At 37.5% G+C, this 18418-nt stretch overlaps 1 protein-coding gene across 1 annotated transcript in view; it reads right to left on the reverse strand.

The window, feature by feature from the left end:
* Positions 1-1867: 1867 nt before the first annotated feature.
* Positions 1868-18418, reverse strand: part of LOC117288851 (actin-related protein 10-like) — a 47315-nt gene continuing 30764 nt past the window's right edge. The window contains exons 8-11 of the mRNA XM_033769706.1: positions 16698-16774; positions 12249-12404; positions 9159-9360; positions 1868-4331 (exon numbers count right to left, since the gene is read on the reverse strand). Coding sequence (XP_033625597.1) covers positions 4138-4331; positions 9159-9360; positions 12249-12404; positions 16698-16774 — 629 coding nt within the window. The 3' untranslated portion in view covers positions 1868-4137. The remainder of the gene's footprint in view (positions 4332-9158; positions 9361-12248; positions 12405-16697; positions 16775-18418) is intronic.

Genomic DNA, 18418 nt, shown 5'->3' on the forward strand with positions numbered 1-18418 from the left:
ATTATAATCATCCTACAGCTACAGGATCTTTTATATCCTTGGGTCTGGGCTTTACCAAACTAAATCTCGGATCCAAAGAACTATTCATGTTTATCTTGCAAGAAAAGTGGATCCAAATACATTTAGGTGACAAAAGCCAAACCACAATTTTCATGTAAAGGGTGTGTCAGGTTATTACCATCCCCTAGGAAAGGACCCCAACCATAAATTATACAAGCAGTGTGCCTGTTTCACCCAACACATTATTCAAACCTTGCAGCATCATGGTCAAATGATGTTCTCTCTTTTCCCCATATGTACTTCTTGCCAACCATTGCCAAATTTTAAAAAAGCTCTTGGTGAACACAATGCGTTGTTTTGGTTTAACCAACACCAGACCTACAATGTACTGCAGTGTACAAACAAAGCGCACTGCTTCAAACATTGAGCTATTTCTCAGAACCACATTCTCAGAACACAGATTTCCACACTATTACAGATTACCTTTAATAGATTTGTGATTTTCAAGGCATTGCACACTGAGGTATCAATGAATAATATTTGGTTTGCAGTAACACCATGTGTATACCTAATAGTTCTCATCATGATTTGTTAAAACTATGTGGTGGAAACAAGCTAGTGGCAAGTCCTGAGGGTGTTTTAAAAGATTACACATTTCAAAGAAAATAAATCAAACAAAACAGTCTCTTCCAAATGAGGTATTTTAAAACCATTTGTCTGTTAATATGAGAATTGTTTTTATTCCTTAAAACCCACATTAAATTGCGTTCAAATAAAGCAGCAGCAAGATAATATTTTCTATAAGACTTTTAAATGTTTTTTTTTAAATTTAAAAACCCTGATTGCTTGCAAAATCAAAAGCTTGTGTAGTAACATCAGTTCCTAACTAAAGACATTGGACACTGTTGGTAATTGTACTAAAAACAATTGTTAGCACAAAAACTTACTTCGTAACAAGCAAAGGAGAGCTGTTGGTAGTATAAAACTTTGTGACAAACGGCTCCCTCTGAAGTGACGTAGTTTTGGAGAAAGAATTTTCACGTAATTTTCCACTAAAATATTTGAATTTGATTTTGAGACCTCAAAATAAAATGTTGACGTCCCAAAAATCAAGCATCTAAAAGCACACAACTTTGTGTGACAAGGGTGCTTTTTCTTCAATTATTATCTAGTAACTTTGATGACCAATTGAGCTCAAATTTTCACAGGTTTGTTATTTCGTGCATATGTTGAGATACACCAAGTGATAAGACTGGTCTTTGACAATTACCAAAGGTGTACAGTGTCTTTAAATGAAACTCTTACTGTGAGCTAACAGTAAATCCCTATATCAAAAACAAAGTTTTCATTGAATATTAACAAATTTCATGAAAATCACCAGGAAACAACCCACACAGTTAAATTGCTTGAAAAAAACCCACCTCTTTTTAAGCTGGTAAATTATAAATAAATCCACAAAGGTTGCTTTTACATGTTGACTTCTCACTCATAATATATCTCTAAAATATTTCCACTCGATAACTAAACAAAAGTTGTTGTTATGTTGGACACTTTTTAAGCATACTCTAAACGTGACTGCATTTACACATGTATGCTTAAAGGCACTGGACACAATTGGTAATTACTCAAAATAATTGTTAGCATAAAATCTTACTTGGTTACAAGCAATGGAGAGCTGTTGATAGTATAAAACATTGTAAAGTAATAATTTTCCACTAAAGTATTTGAATTTGATATCGAAACCTCAGAATTAGATTTTGAGGTCCCGTAATCAAGCATCTGAAAGCATACAACTTTGTGTGACAAGGGTGTTTTTTTCTTCTATTATTACCTCGCAGCTTCGACGATCAATTGAGTTCCAATTTTCACAGGTTTGTTGTTTTGTGCATATGTTGAGATACACCAAGTGAGAAGACTGATCTTTGACAATTACCAAAGGTGCCCGGTGTCTATAACCAAACATTGCACGAAATGAAAATTTACAAAACAATAATTACAATGCTAAAAATAAATAAATAAATGAATGAATTAAAGTTCTAGCATAGTTTAATAACTTCGCTGTACAGGGTGTGCTGGTAATGTTTCAATAAGTTCAACAGTCTTTTGGGTATGGTAACTTACCGGGCCGGTAAGTTAACTAACCGGGCCGGTAAGTTAACAGCTGTTCGCACTTGGATTAACTTCTGTCCGGTAACTCAACAGAAGCCTTTCTAAAACCTCAGATTGGACTCCAGCTCGGGCTTGGGCTCCGCACGCTGTGTACGCAGTGGAAACACAGCTATGCTTTTTAACCTGAAATTTTTGGAGCAGCGTGTATTGCACGCGAATGGTTCGGACATCATCAAACCTTTTAAAAATAAGTTACGTGACAGTATTGTTAAATTAGCGGAGTGGTGCGTTCGTCACATTTTGGATTTCTTGTCCCCGTTAAGTTAACATTGTTAAGTTACCGGGGCTTGAATTGACCTGTTAATATAACAGCGCCGTGGCGGTAACTTACCAGCCCCGTATATTACCGACTGTTCGCAATTGGACTTAATCTTGATAAGTTAGCAATTTGCGACAGTAAGTTAACCATTTTAAGTCCAATGCGACCACGGCTGTAGTCCAAAAAGAACAATTTGATGAAAGGGTCAAAGTATAATGCTAGCAAGCACCCTTGAAGGAATATGGCCATTATAAACAATTAATAAATACCTCAGACAGTTTCGCTATTCCTATTGGTGGAGAGCACGTCATGTGGGGGTGTTTAAACGGTTGACGATAACCAGCTGGAGCTCTGTTTATAACCGGCTATTTTCGGATACTATGAGCTGGTCTTGGTGCAAGACGTTTCTTGTTACGGGCGATGCGGGCGCTGTCAGTGAGTTGGCCGCGCTGTGTGAGAAAAGAAAACAAGAATGTCTTGCACCAAGACTATACATGCACAAACGGATCCGGAAACTGTTGTCTCAGTCATTACAGTGCAACACACAGACGTAAAGAGCTTAAGCATGTCGGAACGGATAAGTTTTACAGAGTTTATTACTTCATTATGCCTTTTAACCAAAAAGGCATTTATGAATGGGAATAAAAAGAGTAGTGACTCGCTCTTAAACGGTCATTTAAAACCTCGCAGGGTCGTTGCCGTGCAATAAGGGCCCTCGCCTTAGGCTCAGGCTCTTATCACACAGCAACGACCCTACTGATTTTAAACGACCGTTTAAGAACTTTTCGCTACTCTTTTATTCCATTATTGATTGAATTGCTCCTGTTTGCTCAGATGTCAGTATTACATGTCTACTCGTCAGTTAAGCTACACCTGTACATGATTACAGTATAACCATGCTACCAGCTAAATGTAGAACAATGTACAAATATAACATGATGGATTATTTTGAGTGGACAGTCGATATTAGCCCCTGAGGTAATCAAAATACAACTTCCAATGCCAAGAGGAGCTAAAGTGAAATACAAAATGTTATATTTGTTTGACTATATACATCATATTTCTCTACAACGGTACCACAGAGTTCAGGAAAACACGGATTTACATAAATTTGTTCTGCTTTCATATCACGTTGGATATAACTAGATCGATGCTAAAGCTTTGGAATACTAGTACCCATGTCATAAGAGACTATTTCACATGTGACAGTCTACTAAGCATATATTTACCCTTTTGCGTGAATAACGACACAAAATAGCATCTTGCAAGTGATAATCATCATTATGTATCAGGTATTATGAATTCAGAGACAACTATCAGAGACGACACTTTGTTTATGGCTCACAGTCTTAGCTGATAAATGGTCACAGTACAGTATTGCAATATCTAACATCTAATGACTGAAGGGTAAGTTGAATGTCAGAGGGGCAACACCCTATACATGTAAGGAGGTACCGAAAGTTGTTTAGAACTCCCACAATATTGCAATTGTACTACCAACTTATGAACATGAGTCCAAAACTTAATAAATACCATAACAAGCAAATACATTAATAAATAAATTAACTGTTAATATTCTGTAATTCGTTAAGCAACAACCACAATTCCAGATAGTCTTTCACAGTTTCACATAATCATCTCTTCAAAACCAACTGTAAAAGTAGTTTGATTCACTCACGTACCAATGATATATAACATCAGACTGTCCTTTATTTCTCAAAACTAGCCTGCATGTCAAAGGATTCCCTGAATAAACGACGAGGTGTTTTATCTTTACTAAGAGGATCAATCTCCATTGTGCTTTGGTCTAATGAGCACCAGTCTGGCACTCTACCATATTTCAGATAAGCATCCTTGGACAGTGATCTGTAGCTTAGGATCTCCAAAGCCCCAAATATGGCACCTTTAAAGATAATTGGAGAAGAAGAAAAAACCTCAAACTGATTAAAGGAAAACAAGAAACAAAAAGTTGAGGGAGGTGTGTCTTAACCCATTTCACACGAGAGATTGTTGACCAAACACGTTTGTCGATTTTTCATTGTTAAGGATTAAAAATAGCAAAACCCACTCCTGTGAATGCTATCCTAGTTATGAAATAGCACAGGATCCTGACTAAAAATAATCGCAATCGAGACCTACTACAGAAAATTGCGCAATTGCGCTAAAATCGCACTGATCAGCCGTTTGAAACAACTCAACCAAGGACCCTGGATGTGCTGTCCTATTACGCCTGCAGCTGATATCACGAAACGCTAGGATTAATCCTAACTCGAGTTGGGACGAGTAACCCGTCCTAACTTAGGATGAGTTCAATTCGTCCTACGTACTTGGATACAGAACTGAACCTGTCCTAAATCCTAAGATTAATCCTAAGTTAGGAAGAGTTTAGTGAAATCGACGGCTGGGCAGTTATGTGTCATGTGCCTTGACCTTGTGGACATGAAAGTAGCGTCCACAGATACATGTACCTTGTTAGCAGATTTCCCCGTACATCCGCCTGAGGTAGTTCATTTGTCATGGCACTGTTCTGAAGTATGTTTGCCTTGCATTTTTCTGAGCCAGAATTCCTTTTTTTGTAGTTATGAACCATTCCCTCCATCTTTTTCTACCCGTCTTCAATCCCCATGACATTGATCAGCTCAATCGTATCGTTGTAACTCCAAGTCACTTTTTGTCACTTTTTTTTTGTTTTCTTTTATTTTTTGGGTTGCGATTGAACAGTCGATGTATTTGTCAAAATACTGGCAGAAAGAACCATGGTTAGTCAAAAACTAATTTCAATTATTTCTTGGCAACAAAATAAAACTACAGTTTCTATTAATAGAGTGGCATGCATCCAAAATCTCAAGCTACATACCACCGAAGTAATGCATAACCTTTGACCCCGCAGTAGCTAAGTTGATAACGAGGGACGTTGGTTCAGCTTGTTGTGTGAAACACCATGGTAAAATAGTGAAACGATCCTGGTGCCAAACAGTTGGCGCCCGTAATCAAGGACCTTGGTTGTTAATTCCCTCTTTTTCATCTTGATCGGCGCCTTTTGAATGATTTTATATCAGATTCAGTGCGCCGTTACTTTTAATTGCTGTGGTATTATTCTTATTCTTCTTCTTATTATTACTACGGTCGGAACAGGTATTGATTTCGTCAAGATTTTCAAAGCGTGTAACAAACGTTTTTTATTTTAAATGCAATAACACATTTTTGTATATTATTCGTAATCTTAAGCTATCATTTATAGCATGTTTGGTATCCGTGTACACAGTAACGAAGACTAGTGTAAACTTGCACTACGTCCTGAGGCCGTTTGTGCCTGATGCTGTCGTAGTTTTTGTACTGTTGATATGAGACTGCATCAATGGCAGACATGGAACAAGGCTTTCAAAATATACAGTTACATTATAAGGTATTCATAAATACCTCAGAGAGTTTCGCTATTCCTACTGGTGGAGAGCGCGTCACGTGGGTGTGTATAAACCTTTGTTTATGACCAGTAAAAAGTGTTGAAACATGGGCGTGACACGAGAGTTTGCACCTGTGCTTATTACACAGTTTCGTCATTCCTATTGGTCGAGAGAAACGGCTGAGACAATTGTGCCACACAACGCGATACGCGTAGAAATTTGGCGCTTGCATAGTAAGCAAAGAAAGGTGATCGACAGTCATAATTTTGCAACAAGCAGAACCATAAACTGTGCCCTATGTGGGTCATTCCATGTCAGACCAACGCACTTTTTTACCTCATGTCTTCCGATTTTGAAAAAAATTGCTGTGATTGTAGGTCCTTATGAGCAATGAATGCACAGCAATTTTTAGCCCGATCGGACTTACCGTGTGGTCAGGGCAGAAACCACTAAAATCTGACATTTTTAGGGTAAAATACCACCTTTTTGATAAAAATATGTCATAACCATGTCAATTCTCATCACATATATGCAAGTTTGGTATCAAAATGATGAGAATTGCATGCTAAAATCAGTTCTTTTGTCAAAAATAAATTTCCTGAAATGAAGGTCACTGTAATCTTTAATATGTTATCGTGACCTTTGACCCCGTTTTTGAAATAATGTATCATTCCAAAAATCAACGAAATAAAAATCTCTGGATAGAGCATGTCTTCCTCTATCAGAATCCACTAAGAAACAGTTGGGCTCTTCAAAATTTACAACTTTATGACTATTTTTGTACAAGTACCGTGATCTTTAATATGTTATCGTGACCTTTGACCCAATTTGTGAAACAATGCATCATTCCAAAAATCAACAAAATAAAAATCACTTGATAGAACATGTTTTCCTCTATCACAATCAACCAAGAAACAACTGGGCTCTTCAAAATTTACAATTTTATTACCATTTTTGTACAGTTGTTAGGTCACAAACTAGTCAATTTATATACTTTACATAATAAACCCACCAACAAACCTCACTCTTCTGTTTCTAAAGTTACTTAAAGTGTTCATGGTTTGCGATTTGTTTCTTGTTGAGGGCTGATGTGGTTTAACCAGAATCAGAATTTAAACTATCAGCAGTGACACACCCAGGAGTTATTATTTTTGGGGGGTGGGCCATATTTTCCCCAAAAATTTCTTTCGAAGATTGTAAAACAAAAAATCAAAACAAATCAAACAAACAAATTGAATACCTTGGAGGGGCTGGGATCAATCCCCCAGACCCATCGTCCCCCACCCCCCCCCCCCTTTTCGGGTGCACCACTGTGATTATTAGTGATCCCAGTTAGAGATTACATCAAGGTTGAGATGGAGAAGCTGTCTGCCTTTCTTCAGTAGATCACAAACTTATGCAGTCTTACTTTAACCCCCTGTGATGAATCTTGAACAACAAATTAATGCATAGTAACTTTCTGAGAAATCCTCAAGAACAATTTGTTCACCATGCTGCAACTCTGACTTCAGTGCCCATTTTAAAATAGCTGCTCAGCAGCAGATTTGTGCTAACTGTGCGATTTCCATTTTAACCGTATAGCACACGAAAAGGCATGCTAACCTTACGATGAAGTCAGAGTTGCAGCATGGTGACATTTTTTGTTTACCATCTTGGAAAGAATTTTGTTTCGGAAAAATGCCCTCCCCCCCCTCCACCCACAACCCAAATTAAATCCTGGGTGCGTCACTGCTAGTATTTTAAAGTATGATTCTGGTTAGACCACATCAGCCCCCAACATGAAAAAATCCCAAACCAATACAATTTTAGTAACTTTGGAAAGTTTTTTATTTTTATTTATTTATAAAGTAAAGTACATGTATAAATTGACTAATTTGTAACCTACCAACTGTACAAAAATAGTCTTAAAGTTGTAAATTTTGAAGAGCCCAGTTGTTTCTTAGTGGATTCTGATAGAGGATGACATGCTCTATCAAGTGATTTTCATTTCATTGACTTTTGGAATGATGCGTTATTTCAAAAATTGGGTCAAAGGTCACGATAACATATTAAAGATCATAGTGACTTGTACAAAAAAAGTCATAAACTTGTAAATTTTGAAGAGCCCAACTGTTTCTTAGTGGATTCTGATAGAGGAAGTCATGCTCTATCAAATGATTTTTATTTCGTTGATTTTTGGAATGATACATTATTTCAAAAACGGGGTCAAGGTCACGATAACATATTAAAGATTACAGTGACCTTCATTTCAGAAAATTTATTTTTGATGAAAGAATTGATTTGAGCATGCAATTCTCATCAATTTGATACCAAATTTGCATATATGTGATAAAAATTGACATGGTTATGACATATTTTTACCAAAAAGGTGGTATTTTACCCTAAAAATGTCAGATTTTAGTGGTTTCTGCCCTGACCACATGGAAAGTCCGATCGGGCTGAAAATTGGTGTGCATTCATTGCTCATTAGGACCTACAAGCACAGCAATTTTTATCAAAATCGGAAGACATGAGGTAAAAAAGTGCGTTGGTCTGACATGGAATGACCCATGTCGGGTTTTAGTTTGCTTTACTTACTTGTGTTCCTGCGAATGCAAATAAGTATACAAATTATAAAGACACAAATTCCTAACGAATGATTTGCTTCAGTTGACTTGTGTTCAACTCTCTGCAAAAATTTGCTGTAAGAACAGCCTTTGGCGTTAAAATTTGTTCCGCATGCGCAGGAGCTAAGAACCAGGCTTTACTTGGCCCATGCAATTCCATGAGCGATAAAGTAGGCCTGGGCGACTAGTGCGACTAGTTTAATAGTCACAACTATTAAATCATTAGTTAATTCGCGTTTTGATCGTTTTCTCACAGTGTTGTCTGCTGCCGTGCGTACATGTATACATTCACATGTAAGACACAAGACATAAACAAGTAGGTACTTCTTGGTCACCGTATCATGACTTCACAGTGATAACAAGCAAACGCAACGCAAGATATGCGCGTCATGCGTCCTGCGTTCGCACGTAGGAATACTATCAAACCGGGAATTTCTTAAAGTTGTCATTGGGAGCTGCATTATTTCACAAAAATGACGGATTTGTGAGGGATTTGTGAGGAATATATGACCACCAAAACCCACTGCAGAAAAATGTATGCTGCCATAGAATGTGAATCTGTTGAAATACGTGACTTCTTGCAGGTAAGATTTGAGAAATGAAGCTTTGAAAAAGTTTTGCCCCAGATACGGGCCCTAATATGAAGGACTCTGTATCTGTGTACAGCACAGAGGAAGAGTCCTATATACACATGTAGGGCTAAATGGAATGGTATCTTACCTCCAAGCCATGCAGTGTAGTTAGCCTGTGATGGAGGCTCATGTATCTTGAACATAGTGACAGCTAAATCTTCTCTATACTTTGGTTTCTTCAGGAGCTGATGGACCTCTGCAAGAAGACGGTGATTGAAGCCTTGAAGGATTGATGTACCTCCAATGGTAACAAGATTACTGGCCAGAACACTCCGCATATCAATAGGACACTGCAAAATAATGCATGCACCACATTTTTGTACACAAAGTATTCGTTTATTTTATTAAAGTCACCTGGAAGTGGTATTTTTTCAAAATAAAGCTTTTGTCACTAAGATTTGTGTTTAAATGAGTGAAATGTAAATAAACAGTTAACTAAGGTTCTAAAAAATCAGTTCTCATTTAATTTACAAATTTAAGAGTAGGCCCCGACCCGAGTGGGCGTGTTCGTCAATCGAGGCGCAATATTTGAAGAAAAAATGTGTAATCTGGCCTCCAACACTACGTCTGGGTACCTGATCGGTATGATGCTTACATACAGAACTACGGTCGCGGAGCAGACTGCAAGCACTACGGCTGCTGTGCGGACGGTCCACTCGGATTACCCTGCATGGTGAATCGCAAGCTAAGCCCTCAAAGTTCAAATACCCGAATTTTTTACGTTTGGCATACGCTCCTCTAGGTTTGTCACGTCTTTCAGGTACCTTCTTTGACTTCCTACTCTGGAAAAGTTGTTGGGATCGCTGGGATCGCGTCATGTTTTAGAATAACTTTTTTCTTCATGTCAAATGTGTGGTGTATTCCGGATTCGAAGCACGACGGCTCGAAGTGTTCGCTGCGCAGCGCTGAAAAAGACGTCGGACCGGACCGGACCACTATTGCTCTTGTGAGTCTGACTTTCGCCGCCCACAACTGCCCATACTTGAAACATTTATGGCGCAACTTACGCCATAAACATTGCACAAGTGGACTTACGCAGTTGCATAAAGTTTCGTGAAATCGGCTGCTGGCCGGCATTGGCAGAAAAATGCAAAAACAATTTGTTTTTTAAATGTACAAACTCACGACTTTGACCGTACATGTACTTTGCACGTGAGTTTACTCTAAGCATAGCAGGCAAAGTCTGCCTTGATTGACGTCACAAAAGGGGTAAGCGGAGTCAGCCCCCCAAACAACTTTATCTATTTTTCAAACATATAAATCGTGACAAACAATTACTAAAAAAAATAGCATACTCTTATGTTTGAAAGAATTTGTTTATTATTTCCAGGTGACTTTAATCCATTTATTTATGTAATCTTTTTATGGTCACATGACAACAAGTTCCAAAAAGCAACAGCTAGTTCTTCTACGAAGTATTTGATGTTTGAAACTGTATGTTTAAAAAACATTACTACCTATGAAAGAGGACTGTCGGAGTGTATTATCAGTGACAGTTAATAGAAAAAAGTGTAATTTTTTTCTTGAATAAAATCTGTAGCTTATTCATTGATTTTCAAGCCAAAAAGGACAAGTGCTAAAAAATTACATTCTGATGGCTTTTGTGCGACAAGTAAATGAAGCCTATCTCAATAATGAAAAGAGAAAAAAAAAAAAAAAAAAAAAAAAAAAAAATAGACAGTGTTTGTATATTTACAAACACAGTGTTTGTACGTTTACACAGCATAAACATGAACAAAATATGCGTACAATGAATGATGGCTTTAAAGATATTTGAAATAAGAAACATTGATAAATTTGAAAACTGAGAACGTCAATATGATTTCAAAACTTATTTTTTATCCAGACTTTGTTTGAGAACCCTTTCAACCCTTTCCCTATGTGTTTAAGCAGTATAAGCAGAGTTTCGGTATTAAAAAGAAATCACAGACAATTGCTTGGATTGGTTTAAAAACCCATGTCGTTTGCACTGCTAGTACAGATGTTTTCCCCCAGACCACCGGGCTGGTGTGTCTTTGTTGAGAGCAGAGCAATGAAGTGAGCCCTGACCAACGAACCGTCTACTCCATGCAACGAAACAGCCAGCCATGATGCTTTTTGCATTATAACCTTTGTGTGCATTTACTATTTAAAGCCATTATACACTTTCGGTACAGAAAAAGAAAAGAAAAAAATCACAGATTTACAAATAATTTACAGGGTTTACAGAAGGTAATGGTGAAAGACTTCTCTTGAAATATTGTTCCATGAAATGCTTTACTTTTTGAGAAAACATTAAAACAATATCAATTCTCGATAGCGAAAATTACGGATTTATTTTAAACACATGTCATGACACGGCCCGACTCCGATTACCGATTGAGCCTGAATTTTCAGAGGTTTGTTATTTTATAAGTTGTGATACACGAAGTTTGGGACTTGGACAATACCGTAAGTGTATAATGGCTTTAAGTGCCGTAAACTTGGTACTTAAAAAAAAAACCACGGCAAATTACTCGGGTGGGAATTGAACCCACAACATCTGCACTGCCAGAGCAAATCTGTAGACCACCAAGCTAGTTTTTCTTTGTTGACCGAAAAAAATGTTCACACTGTGCTTTTGCGAAGAATATGGCAATAAAACAGCATGGACATTCTGATCAATGAACCGTCTGATCAATGGAGCAGAACAGAAAGCCACAGGAGTGCTTTTAGCATTAAGCAGAGTAAATGCGGGTCAAAAAGATAACATCCGTTTTCAACAGGGAATGTAATCTTCAGACAAACTCAAGGTGCATAACGTAAACTCTCGCACAAGCGTCAGGCCAAAATTTTCACATGCTTGTTGTGTTATGCTTTTGATGGGATACACCAAGTGAGGACACTGGTCTTTGACAATTAACAAAAGTGTACAGTGCTTTTAAATTCTGAAAAATAGGATGGTTATTGAACGTAGTTTTTGAAAATACTAATGCAGCATGAAATTTCTTATTACAAAACACACGGGTTTAGGCACTTCATAAAGATGCATAACCTATTAACTTGTGAAATGCGATTAAGTCTGATCCATGTGTAATTAGCATATTCAAGGAGAAAGAAAAACTTTTGTCATATCATGTAAATGCAAAACAGAATTTATTTTAAAAGTTTTCAGGTCTAATGTAGGAAATATTTCAGCTTTCAAAGTTACATGTTTTACCTTGAGAATAGAGTCAAGAATCAATGTTGCTATGGATGTCTCTTCATTGTCCTGATTAAAGAGAACCTCACATGCTGTTTCTCTTATATCTCCACTAAGAGTCAAGATTTGACCTCCATCTAGAGGATATTCCACAGCAGGAGGTGTAGCTGGCCTCTAAAAAAGATTGAAACAAGTTTATCATCAAGACCAATGACTTACATCCAACAACCAGTTTCCATAAATCTTTACTCTATTAACAGCTTCTGAAAATTAGTACATTACTGTATGAATCTCCCTCGGTACCACAGTTGCAGAATAGTGGCATAATACTACATGAACATTCTTATTTGTGAAGTGATAAGGCATAATTTTATTGTTTTGTTTTTAAATTAATGCCTTTTAGATTTTAAACACAACCAGCAAGTGAATATTTTATGGTTCTGTTTTTTTTCATGAATTACATTAGCTTCATCTGTTGTAAGTCCAGGGGTCGATCAAAACTCTTCCTAACTTAGGATCGATCCTAGAATTTAGGACGAGTCCCAGTCTTAAGACTGATCCTACGCCAGACCGGTCCTAGGATCAATTTCACAAAACCCGTCTTAAGCAAGACGAGTCCCAAGTAGTATTAAACCCAAAACAAATTCTCAGACAAGGCTAAAAATTCTTTTGCAACGACTAATTGAGCGCTGTATCTCCTACAGTTAATAAAACTATCACATAATTTGCACAGAAAAAAAAAAAAAAAACGTCTGCCAATTTCTTTTAGCTTAGTGGCGGCAACATGTCAAAATTTATGGTTGATTTTAGACCTTTATGGGTGAACAATCAATGTGTCTGTTTGAATAAAGCATAGGTAAGCTGTTTGTTTGAAGTATTGTTTGAAGCTTGCAGGTACAACCATGTGTAAATCTCTTTTGTGTGAGTGTTGGCTCTGAGAAGAGCCGGTTTGGTCTTGATGATTCCAACAGTATACTCTGCTCGTCTTCAAGGGAATGCTTGACTTCTCCATCTAAGTTGTTTGACAACAAAGGTGCACTTACACGTATGATGCAGAAAACGTAAAAGTGTGACCTTTGACCACCAATATATTCCCAACTTTCCTTTCACCTAGGGCAACCCCAAACTCCAGTTACCAGTTCAAATGTCAGTTCTAACCCAATTTTCAATCCCCAAATTAATGTGCCCAGTCAAACACAGGTAGCCCAAGATATCATACATGTACTCAGATGCACATGTGGAGTCTATGACTGCACTTCCAGTATCACACCTATCCTAGTACAACTCGATTTGGACCAATTAACCCTTTGACATGCATGCAATATTAAACATAACTCATACGCCATGAAAATTCAATTGATTTCCGGCCGTTTCCAGAAATTGTTGAATAACTGTGGGGTGATTATTTTCTTGTTACAAGTTGAGTTTATTTTGTAGAGAATGAAATCATCTTTTGAATGAATTTCACAGTTGTTTCGTTTGACTCACCAAATTCAAGCTTGCAGGTTGGAAACAAAAGAGAGACCAACAAAAACTTGAAAACATTGTTTGCGTATAAAGCAGTGTCTAAGCCAGGAATTTGGAAAGTGGGAGTGCAAACTGAAAAAGTGGGAGTGCAACCTAAAATCACTTCAAAAAAATAGAAACATTGTGTGCGTAGCACACAACAGGAGCGTGCAGCGCCAAGTCTGTCTCCTCCCCCCCCCCTCTTAAGGGCCCTGGAAGCTCTGGCTACTGTAGGTGCTCTCTGGTGGTTTCTGATGCATTTCTGGTACCTATTTCTGTTACAAGTAAACTATTTTGATTTAATTTTTGTTTTGTTTTCAACTCGAAAATGAGAGGCACAGATATTGTAAAGGTGATCGATGTCCACTATACACTATTAAACTCTACAAAATGTTTCTGGGTCAATATTCGGCCAGTTCAAAGCAGTTACTTGGACCATGGAGCTTGGACCCATTTAGCCTGAAATGATTCAAAAGCGATACAAATAATGCAGTACAAGTTTGCTAACATATTTTTGGGCATGTGTTACTCTTGATACAAATTTTTGCTTAAAGACTAAAAAAAAATGAAGAGGTATTGAAGAAGTTACATTTACATATGTTAAATTTCTATCCATTCTTGTCCATTTGATTTCAGAACTATAGGCCTAAGGTCAAGAAGCTGATAATAGTTTTTGTATTTATTTTAAACAATTCAATTAATTCATGTAAAATAATGATTCACACAAGAATTTGCAACCAATCAAAATGTCAAGACTGATTTACATGTACCATAATTGTTTGCTTAATTTAAACTGACTGATCATGGTAATTAATATTTTCCTTAGTATTTGTTTAGGTTTCATAACGTTTAAGTCTTATAGGTTGTTTAATTGTTGAAACTGGGTCAAAGGCAATTTGTAAACAGTCTGCGGAGAATAAAGAACAAACAGTTACGAAAGACAGTGCCATTTAAATAGTTCCACTGGGCAAAAAAACGTACCATGCATTGACAAATAAATTTGGGAGGTCTACAGCAAAACCGACTTGAGATTTGAAAAGAAACATGAACCAGTTTTTGAGCGGAAAATAAACATCGTTTTGTCAACTGCATTAACACACAAGAGATGCAAACATTGAAATCCAGAAAAGTCTTGATGTTTCAAACAAACTCTACAACGAACAAACGATGTGCCCTTGAATTTCTAGAAGGAAAAAAAGATCATCATGTTTGCCGCCGTCAAGGTCAAGAAGCTGATAATAGTTGTTGTATTTATTTTAAACAATTCAATTAATTAATGTCAACTGCATTAACACCCAAGAGATGCAAACATTGAAATCCAAAAAAGTCTCGATGTTTCAAACAAACTCTACAACGAACAAACGATGTGCCCTTGAATTTGTAAAAGGGAAAAAGATCGTCATGTTTGCCGCCGTCGAGTTGGAAAAAACTGCGGAACCAATCTACAAAGCAACTGCAGAATGTATGCGGTAAAAGGTGCACTGCGCCGCGTGTCACTCAGTTACCGATACTGACGTCGTAGTAGAAAAATCCAGAGCGCGATGGTTTGTAGGATTGTGGAGATGAGATTGGTACCTAAAATAATCTGAACGAAAACGCCTGTGAATTCGCCTCTATCATACCACGCGTGCATGGAGTTCATGCTGCCTGCTGATGACGGTCGATGATGACGACTGACTGTTAAAACGAAGTCTGCGTGTCTCGCTTGCGTTGTGTAATTTGTACATGTGCGTTGTGTAGTGTGTGGTTTGTGCGTTGTGTTTTGTGTGGTCGCAATGTGGTCACCGTTTTCAAAGCAACTTCGAGTGATTGTTTTATGGTTGCGTCGTTGACATTTTGATTTAAAAAGAAGAAAGAAATCTGGTAAAACAAAATCTAATTTTACTCACTGCTGTTTTTAAACTGTTCAACAACAACAAAATAATAAAAGAAGTTCAGTAATTTTCAGTGAAATTATTAGACAGCACGGCTTCACCCAAGCCGTGCATCAAATTTTTGCCCGTGTTTTCAGCCCAACTGGCCGTGCTAACACGGCGTGCTAGCTAACACGTTGGTATAAAGTGAAGGTTTGTTTACGTGGAAAGTTGTGCACACAAGTTTTCTCAACTTTACTGTCGTCCGACAGAAAAAAAACTAAAAAAAATTGTTGAAAATAATCAAAGCATACCTTTAGAAATGAAAACAAATGCCTCTATATCCCGCAGATACCTTCTGTACCTAAAACCTTAATTAAAATCATTTCAAATTGTGGTATTTCGTGTGTAAAAACAACAGAAAGTTTGTCGCAAAATAAGTGCGAGACTGCCATTACTGTGTACATGGGCGCATAGTACATACATGTAGTACATCACCTATACGGTCCACCCACACAGAGTCAACGCACTCCACGCAGAGAAAAAGCACCCACTCGTAGTGTTGTTTGATTGTAACATGACCTTCGACACCAGAAGACTTCTACATCAGTGCACCACGTTTTACAAGATTCACCATAACATCGTCAATATTAGTTTTCCGCCTTCTGTTCAATTCCACCCAGCCATAGACAGAACTCAACACCAACTTCATTATCTACCAATCCAGGCATCACGAGACTGGAACAGGCTCCTGTTGGAACTAGTGACAGCACCATCAGTCAAGGTTTTTCAGGCAGTAGCCCTACCGGCCATGAGAGACATGCGTCCCACCACCGCCCATCAACAGCATTAAGATGATGAGCATGTTTTTACTCATACCTTGTAAAATACTGCACTTTCACGACCACACAACATGAGCACCCCTATACCACACCTTGGACAAGCAGTTAGCTGTCTAGGTGGTTATTCATCAAGCATCAAGGTAATTATGGGGTGAGGGGTCAAAACTTTGTTACAATAACAAGCCCCCCAAAAAAGAAACTTGACAGAATAGAGTTAGTTTCTTAAGTTGAATGAGTCTGGGTAGTGACAGTAAATTGCACTATACCTTGCTTGGGTCAGCCTGTAGTATGCTTTGTTGTATGAGTTTTATCCTATCCATGTTGGTCACAAAACACGTCCTCACTGTATAAGAACAATATAAGAACAAATTGCAATTGATTGGTGGAAGTTTGCATCAGGGATACAGAACATAAAGAACATTGTTTGGTTTTACCCATAAACACTGATGTGTGTTAGCACTGTATCCTTTTGAGCTCTGTGAAAAAAATCACAGGCATATTACGCGGGTGGGATTCGAACCCACGACCTTTGCAATTCTAGAGCAGTGTCTTACCAACTAGACTACCAAGATTGCCCGGTAGCTAGAGGCAGATATCCTAAATTTTAGCAGTGGGCACTGCAACGATTTTTAATAATAATTAAAATTATTGAAATTTGCATCGGGATAAAGAATATGAAATTTGGGGGTTTTGCCCATCTCCCAATGGGTTTAAGCACTATATACTCAGTACTTTCCCAAGCTCTGTGAAAACAAAATTACAGGCATTATTTCTCAGGTTGGACTAAAACCAAAGACCAAATGTGACCCGCTCTGTGAAAATGAGTCAGATGTAGGCAATTTCAGGAATTGAGTTATATGCATAGCTGGAAAGAACATATCAGCAGCAGTAATTTGGTATGTGTCTAAGCTTTGGGGTGCATCCCGTTGCTGAGTTGAAATTAGCCACTACACCATTTTTTGTGAAAAAGGAAGTACAAGTAAAATTATATTTTAAACTACCATTGTGTTAGACATAAGTAAGATCACAAAATTGTTGTATTCATAGCTTTATTGCCTAAAAGTAAGTGTTCTAAAGGTTAACCATGCAACTAAAGATCTTAAAAAGAAAATACATTTTCCACATTAAACTGTCCATAACTTAATATTGCATTGGGCGACATGTGACTCATTTTCACAGAGTGGGTCACAAGTTGTAATTGATTGTAACCATGGTTTGGTGCTGTTTTCCTTCATTACAAAAGACAGATATGCCAACATTTACTAAACAGTATTCGTGTGAATTCTTAAGCGAAAATACAGTATAACTATTCCAAATTTCAGTTTAAATTCAATACACACAGTTTTTCTATTAAAGAAAAATCGGTTTCACATTAGGTGAGAAACACTATGGTGACTTCAATGTCTTAATAGGTTTCATTTTACAAATCTATGGAGCAGTTTAGTTACTATCAGGAACCTTGCTTACTTGATTGTGAATTATATGGCCATAGTCTGGCAACTTTTGGTGGTTGAGATGACCTCACCACTTTTGAAGGTTGCATGTGAAATGATTTGGTCGCATATACTGACTAGTTTGTATGCCCCCTTATTTATATCCTGCTGATTTTTCAATCTCATACTTCCTGCAAATGCAAATCTTGGGGAAATTGATACGTCCTAGCTCTGTTTTCTATGCGCATGATTTCAGCACATCTCATCTCTTCTGAAGTGCATGGGACATTTCTTAGCGGCACAATTCATTTTTAGTGGAAAAAAAACAAGTGTTCTCTAAAATGTAAAAAAGCATGACGCACTGCCACCCTTTCTGTGGCACCTGCCACAGGAAGTCGCCACCCAGGAAATAGCATATTTCTAAAAAATGTTGTAAAGTTCCTTCATTTCAGAGCTTAAATACAATAAATGTAAAAACCAGTCATGGAAAACGGTTATGTTGAAAAAATAATTGAAAATAAAAATGCACTATTAGTGATCCCAATCAAGCGGCA

Source organism: Asterias rubens, chromosome 1 (assembly GCF_902459465.1).
Source record: "Asterias rubens chromosome 1, eAstRub1.3, whole genome shotgun sequence".
In the NCBI taxonomy this organism is placed as follows: Eukaryota; Metazoa; Echinodermata; class Asteroidea; order Forcipulatida; family Asteriidae; genus Asterias; species Asterias rubens.